At 38.4% G+C, this 7218-nt stretch overlaps 1 protein-coding gene across 1 annotated transcript; it reads left to right on the forward strand.

Annotated features, from left to right (window-relative positions):
* The first annotated feature begins 858 nt into the window (after positions 1 to 858).
* LOC130216636 (SLAM family member 9-like) lies at positions 859 to 6291 on the forward strand. Its single transcript, XM_056448525.1, has 4 exons — positions 859 to 922; positions 1226 to 1528; positions 5667 to 5957; positions 6155 to 6291. The coding sequence occupies exons 1-4, from the start codon at positions 859 to 861 to the stop codon at positions 6289 to 6291; spliced, it is 795 nt and encodes a 264-aa protein (XP_056304500.1).
* Positions 6292 to 7218: the final 927 nt, after the last annotated feature.

The following is a 7218-nucleotide window of genomic DNA, read 5'->3' on the forward strand; positions in this document are numbered from 1 at the left end:
ATTTCACAGCTGTTTGCATTTATCTGGCGATTTTACTTTCTGTTTCTCTTAATGGTTCTTTTAATAGCCTGTGCGAAAGAAGAAAAAAAAACGGACAAAAACATTTGATATTTCGTCTCTAAAAAAAGTATTATAAGCGCTGGAAAATAGGAGGATTTTTTTTTACAACTCAAAAATCAGATGGCCAACCAACACACTATACTACCTTTCCGAAAATGAAAATTTGAGATGCATGTTGTGATTTTAGTGCACATGACTACATAACTGAACAGAAGTACCTAGCACAAAACCCTGGAGTTTGAAAAGTCATGTATGCAAAATTGAGAGATTGTCACAAACACTTGCAGTGCCCTTAAATGAACACTGGAGGGCATCCTTTTCCATCATTTCGTTGTCTAGATGTTTAGTTTGAGTTCTGTCCTCTTCTGGGTTTAGTTTAGTCTTGATTTTGTTTGATGTTTTGTTGCTTTGGTAATGTTTTTCCTTGTTTTTCCTCCATTTTGCATTTGAAGTTTATTTTTTGTATTTTGGAAATGAAGCTGCATTTGTATCCTGAATCTTGACTCTTCTGTCCTTCACATAATGTAAAGACATCAAGGTTATTGTTGTTTACTGATGTGCCTTTTATAGTACTGAAATACAAACCGGTACTGAAATATCACAATGCAGAAACACCGTCAACTTCATTACTAAATAAGACTATGCAAGAGAAGCATAGAGTCTCTGACAGGAGGTGGTCTCGGAGGTATTTTTTACACATCACTTTCATATCTGTTTTAGTCAGGACCCATTTCTCTGTTTGCCACAACTGATCTCTCGCTTTGTACAGCTGAAATCTTCTGTTTTTTATCTGTTCTGATGCTCAAACTGAAGAAAATGATTCACCTGATTGTCTTCAATCTGACTCTGTTGCATCTATTTGGTAAGTTTTACATTTGTACATCCCTGCTGAAAAAAAAGAGCTTAACCTACCCTATGCTGGTTAGCTGATCGAACAGAGTATGCTGGAAATGGCTGAAACCAGCCAGAAATGGCCAAAACCATTCTAAAACCAGGCTGGTTGACCATCTAAAACCAGAAAACCAGCGTAGGCTGGTTTAAGCTGTTTTTTTCAGCAGGGAATGGTGTTGAAATCAGTGACTTATTTTACAGTGTCACGTTCAGGTGTGCATTAGTTACATTTTCTAAAAGATTTCAAGAAATTATCACTCGTTTTGTTCTCCAGGTGTGTCTGGTGCTGTAACAGTGAAGCCAGTGATGGTTGGAGAATCAGTCACTCTAGAAATACAGGGGTATGGGGAAATCGAGTGGAAGTTTGGACATCATGGCACTCTTATAGCTCACATCAACAGCTATAAAATCACATTGCATGATGATGTTCTTGATGGGAGTTTCAGAGGCAGACTGACGCTGGATAAGACTGGATCTCTGACCATCAACAACACCAGAATAACAGACTCTGGAGATTATGAAGTAATCAACACCAGCACAGGCATGCTACTCAACATATTTAAGCTGACTGTCCATGGTGAGATCACCCTGTCTGATGTATATACATTTATATATTGTAAACTATGGTTAGAATAAGTCTGATGGTGGAGTTATGGGTGGTTGTAAGATGGCAAATTCATTTATGCACTTTTGTTTGGAAACTTAAACTGTTCTTTACGTTGTATTGCTAACATTTGCCAGATGAAGTATTATAAGCCTATATGGTTCTTGCACCGTTTTAAAGTAAAATTTAATGCTTTTTAAGACCTTAGCAAATATAATTTAAGTTTCATAATTTCTTAGGCTACTCAGTTTAATGTCCTCATTAGATTTAAATGAATTGTGCCTCGTCACACTATAAATAACCTACAGTACCTGTCTTTTGGGTGTCTGGCGATGAAATGAAACTGTTATAGCTGACTGTGAGGTGGCGTCTGAACTAGAGCTGTAATCGGGCCATAAAAGTTAGGCCCGATAGGGCCCGAGCCTGACAAGTACATTTTGATTGACAGCTTTTAAAAAGCCCGAACTCATTTACAGCCCGACATAATTCAAATGTGCACATGCACACAGCTCTTTTGCCTTTTTTCATGAATGAGTCGTTTATTTGTGTTAACATTACTTATTCAGAACATAGGCTATAGGCCACTTGGAAGTTGGAAAAAAAAAAAAAAAAAGTCCTCTGTAACATCTCAGCACTCTAAATAGGCCTACCTACATACTTAGCCTTTAAATTGGCCAACACACCAATAAAAATAAGTCTTTCTTAACAAATGAAATTAAAATAAATTCTAAATGATGAAGGGTATTTGGCAATAATGAAATTAGGATAAAGGCTCTGTGGGATTTGTTTTGCCACTTCTCTTCACAATCTGCATTAAGGCGACGCTGAAGCTGAATAATAAAAGATTAATGCCAACATCAGCCTATACCCTGACTACATTATGATTTTATGGTTTAATTTTAATATTTAGTTATAATTTGAAAATTCTTTACTCATCAAGATTGGGCTTTGTGTTTTTGTGGGGGAACATTATTGAATCCACTGTAAATGGCTTTAGCGCAGTCCTGCACTCACTGAGCAGCACTGAACACTCTTTTACTACTGCTGCTACTGGCAGGGATGCACTACTGATCTGGCTAAGCATGTTAGCATGTTTTGGGTAGGATTGTTTGTTCATCTTTCACGAGTCAAGAACATTCATTTCATCTTCCCTGTCAGCTCACTGTACATTGCTGGTTAGCGCTCTACCGTAATACGCTGTGTATGAGCGACCGCCGAAATACCTTAGAATATCTTAGAATGACTGTTCTTATTGAACTAGCAGCTGGCCTAACTGCAGTCAGAATTCATTCTTTTTGGCTTCTCCGTCATCATTTGTTTCACCTTTGCAGGGATGGATTTTAATGTTGTAACAAACAATTTGATTACTTTCTCGCACTAATCGAAATGCATCACATGACTGTTCATTTACTGCGCAAGCCCAACCCTGTCTAAAATGATAGAAATTGGGTCCGAAACTGTCGATTCGGGGAAAGATCTTTAGCTCTAATCTGAACTAGTAACATTGTTAGGTCTAGCTGCAAACAATGCAGGATTAACCCGCTATGACTAGCTGCTAGCGCTAGTACCGCTCGTGCTTTCCTCCTTTCATGTGCTACTCGACGGCTTTGAGCCCCATGGTCCCTAACGAAAAGATCTTTTTGCAGAATTTGCACATTGCCTCATTGCCACGTCCTTAAATTTACACTTTCCCGTCTTTGAATTTTGAACCTCACCTCAACAACCGCGTAATGACAGCACGCAGGTGCAGACCGACGTAAGCGTCTGTAGCCGACCTACTGCAATAAGCTAATAAATCACGGAGACTGTCTTTTCTCTCCTGTTTCACACGTTCTAAATTAATCAACTATTAGATAATTTACGGTGGACCACTGTGCTTCCCTATTGCCATTAAGCACACCGGCTGAAATTTGAATACCTGCAGCCACTTTACAGTAAGACAATTTAAGACCCTAATTTACCGGATTTTAATTTAAGACTTTTCAAGAACCCGCGGGAACCCTGCTATATGACTCAAACTCATTCAGGGCATGTTTGCACCGCAAAGATGATGTACTTAAAATGTATTTGTTTTCGGAAAAAAGATTCTCATTCACAGATTCACAAAAAATACAATAAAAGCTGTATTTAACATGCCAGGCCAGTAGGTGGCGATGACACTTTGTGAAAAAACACTATATGTGCATATGCAGTCCTGTAGTCCTCCATTGTTAGTTTGGTTGTCTAGTGCTCTCAAATGGCCACTAACAAAACATTTTCTACACATGAATATTACTTGACAATTTTTACAAAAGATTTTTTTGTTGTTGTTGCTGTTTTTTAAGTTACACAACAATAATAGTGTAGTTTTCAATGTGAAGTTTGGGTATGTTTACACCGCAAGGATTTCAGCTATTATATCAAATGTGATTAACACAATGTCCATCAGTGTCACTTTTGAGCAAGAGGATTGACAGAATTGCAGAACTGTCAACAAATAATCTGATAAAGACATTCAACTTGTAATGGTACAGCGGGGATACTCTGTGTCATAGCAAACAACTTAAAAATGCTGCACTGTAAAAATGTTCACAATGAGTGTTTTAGAAAAGCGCTCACAGTGAACATGTAACCCCACCGGTCCTACTGCACTCAACCCGTTCCGAGCTGGGATCGAACCGGCGACCTTCCACATGGGAGTCGGTTGCTCTAACAAGGAGGCTAAAGACCATAGACTATAGTGTTTGTTGCTAGAGCACATTTAGAGGTCAGAGGAGTGAGGTTTACCTGCACAGTACTCACTATCTGGCCTCCATTTTAGATTAGATTAGATTAGATTCAACTTTATTGTCATCACACATGTACAAGTAAGGCAACAAAATGCAGTTTAGGTCTAACCAGTAGTGCAATAGCAGCAAGTGCAGGATACAGGTATAAGTTATAAAGTGCAGTTATAGAAAAACTATGGTAATATTTACAGATGGATGTACTATGAACATTATATACAGGTTGTATTAGCTATGAACAGATTTACAATAAATGAATATATGCACAGGATGCTATTAATAGCAGAAGTGTGCAGATAGATAAACATAATTACAAATGTCCATGTGCAGTGGGTATGTACAGTTCAAATAAATGAATCAGTGCAATGAATATGTGCCAACTTACACTCACCCCCCCTAAACCTCACTCCCATCCGGGTCACGACACCAATGTAACCCCTACACCACCCAACCGGCTTCGAGTTAGGATCGATCTGGTGACCTTCCGCATGGGAATCGGTTGCTCTAACAAGGAGGCTAAAGGCCACTCACCAGCTGGCCTCCGTTACAAACACACACTCTAATACAAATTCCATTGTTGCCTTGATAAGCAAGTGTAATGCGTATGGCAATATGGATGATGATGGGATACCTTTTTATAATTACTTAGTTGCATAATGTCTTCTGCAACTTCTAATGGTTGAAATAGATAGGGCAAGAGACCTGCTGCACTGCTTTCACTGTGTTCATTGAGGCTCAGGGATTGAGGAGCGAAGTCCTCCTCATTTGTAGTGTTTATATGAACACAATTATCTTTATGATGATATAACAAAACGTGGTTATGTGTATATGGAATTAAAAATAACAAATGTAGCAGGACATTAGATTACCTACTGTTTATTTCTTTGTATTTAAACTTTGTAAATTATAAAATCATCGGCCTCACAGTTTTTGTTTCATTTTGTGAGCCAACTGTTCGCTCTACTCTTTCTCCCATGCTCTGTCGGCTACACCAACTCCTCCTACTGCTCGCAGAGCTCCACGTCCATCTCGGAGCATTTTTTTTTTTAAAATTAGACTTGAACTGAAAGAGGGAGGATTCATGACCCAATTAAGCAGGGGTCACCAATCTCATCCTGGAGGGCTGGTGTCTCTGCAGAGTTTACCTCCAACTCTCCTCAGGATTGGTGACCCCTGCTTTAAAGTGTAAACTGTTTTTGTTAATATAAAATTGTCTTCGTGGAAAACCATTTTACTTCCTGTTTTCTGTGGTCAGTGTAGCTCCTGTTGCCAAGTCTCAATGAAGTTTATTTATCCAGACAGTGGATACTCCACTTAAATCTAATTTATTCTGTAATGTTTTCTAGCTCCTCTTCCGATTCCTGTTATTTCCACTTTCCTAACTCCATGCTCAAATACATCATCAGTGTCCAGCTGTGTGCTGATGTGTTCAGTGGTCAATGTGAGGTTTGTGAGTCTCTCCTGGTACAAAGGAAACAGTGTATTGTACAACTTCAGTGTGTCTGATGTCGGCAGTATCTCCCTAAAGCTAGAGGTGGAATATCAGGATAACAGCAGCTACAGCTGTGTGGTCAACAACCCCATCAGCAATCTGTCCACACATCTGGACATCAACACACACTGTCAGACATGCAAAGGTATGGCAGTGGCAAAATAAGAGCTTAAGCAGATTTTCTCTCACAATATTAATGGTCTCATTACATTTACATTTAGTCATTTAGCAGATGCTTTTGTCCAAAGCGACTTACAATTGAAGAGGCATTCAGCGATTCATCAAGAATAGGCAATACACACAAGAAGTGCTAGTTGTACAAAGTAACTTGTTTGTGCTCAGAAGGTCCTCCAGGATCTCTGGTAGTGTTGATCTCTGCTGCTGCTGCTGGATCTCTGTTGATTATTTCTGCAGTCGGGATCTTCTGCTGGAAATGCAGAAAAACAGATCAAAAAGGCAAGTGTCACCTACTGCTTTAAACATTTATTATCATAAATATTATAAGATATAATCTAAATATTGCGCTCAGCTGAAACAGTTAAACTGCAATTATTAAAATAAATCAACTAAAATATTTGTTGTTCTGATGTTAATGTTAAATTTGCCAGTGCTATTTTTGATGTTTCAATGCATTTTTATTGTACAAACAGACAACACTAATGCAGAGCCGATGGTCCGCAAAAGACGTGCTCATGAATCAGTAAGACTATTCATACATTTAGGATTATTGTGTTTAGAACCTGTAGATCAGTGTCTGCTTGTGTTTTTGTCCATACATTAAGTACGTAGCACTACACAACAGTATGCAATTGCCGTTCTCTTCTTTCCTCACTGTGTTTTCCACACAATAATGGTTCTGGTTGAAGAACATTTGTTGTTTTTTAAAACCCCGTTTGTCAATAATAAAAAGATTTGTTCAGATTTGTACATTTTTTAGACTGTAAAATATACCTTGAAGGTACAGATGTGTGCCTGTTATAAAATGTACCATTACTGCCTAAGTGACAGCATTTGTGCCTTTCTGAGAGTCTAGGATGGTACAACCACAACTAGAATTTCATTTAAAATACATGAATTCTACATTTTTCTTCACCTCATCATGTGTCTAAAGCTGATCACAGTTAAATTTAGATGAACTCATCTACTGTGCTTTTCATTTTTACAGAAAAGTTCAGAGGTGGATCAGGTGGTTTATGCCACAGTCAAGATCAGAAGATAACCTTTTTTCTCTGACTACAAGACCTGACTGTGCCATGACTTTCAAGAAGAGCCTCTGGCAACAAGCTCAGATTTCCGTGAATTAGCAGTTCTCTGTATTTTGATTCATGTTTTTATTTCTCAGTTCCCCTGTTTATTTTTGCTTTAGAATTGCATTATGGGAGCTTGATCTTTCTTCCAGCAATGTT

This window comes from Danio aesculapii, chromosome 22 (genome assembly GCF_903798145.1).
Source record: "Danio aesculapii chromosome 22, fDanAes4.1, whole genome shotgun sequence".
In the NCBI taxonomy this organism is placed as follows: Eukaryota; Metazoa; Chordata; class Actinopteri; order Cypriniformes; family Danionidae; genus Danio; species Danio aesculapii.

What these genes read in the sequence shown, in the direction of transcription:
- LOC130216636 (XM_056448525.1), top strand. Translation starts at nt 859, where the DNA reads ATGCTCAAACTGAAGAAAATGATTCACCTGATTGTCTTCAATCTGACT. An exon ending in ATTTAAGCTGACTGTCCATG is followed by an intron (nt 1,529 to 5,666) that starts GTGAGATCACCC and finishes AATGTTTTCTAG; the next exon opens with CTCCTCTTCCGATTCCTGTT. An exon ending in ACACTGTCAGACATGCAAAG is followed by an intron (nt 5,958 to 6,154) that starts GTATGGCAGTGG and finishes GTTTGTGCTCAG; the next exon opens with AAGGTCCTCCAGGATCTCTG.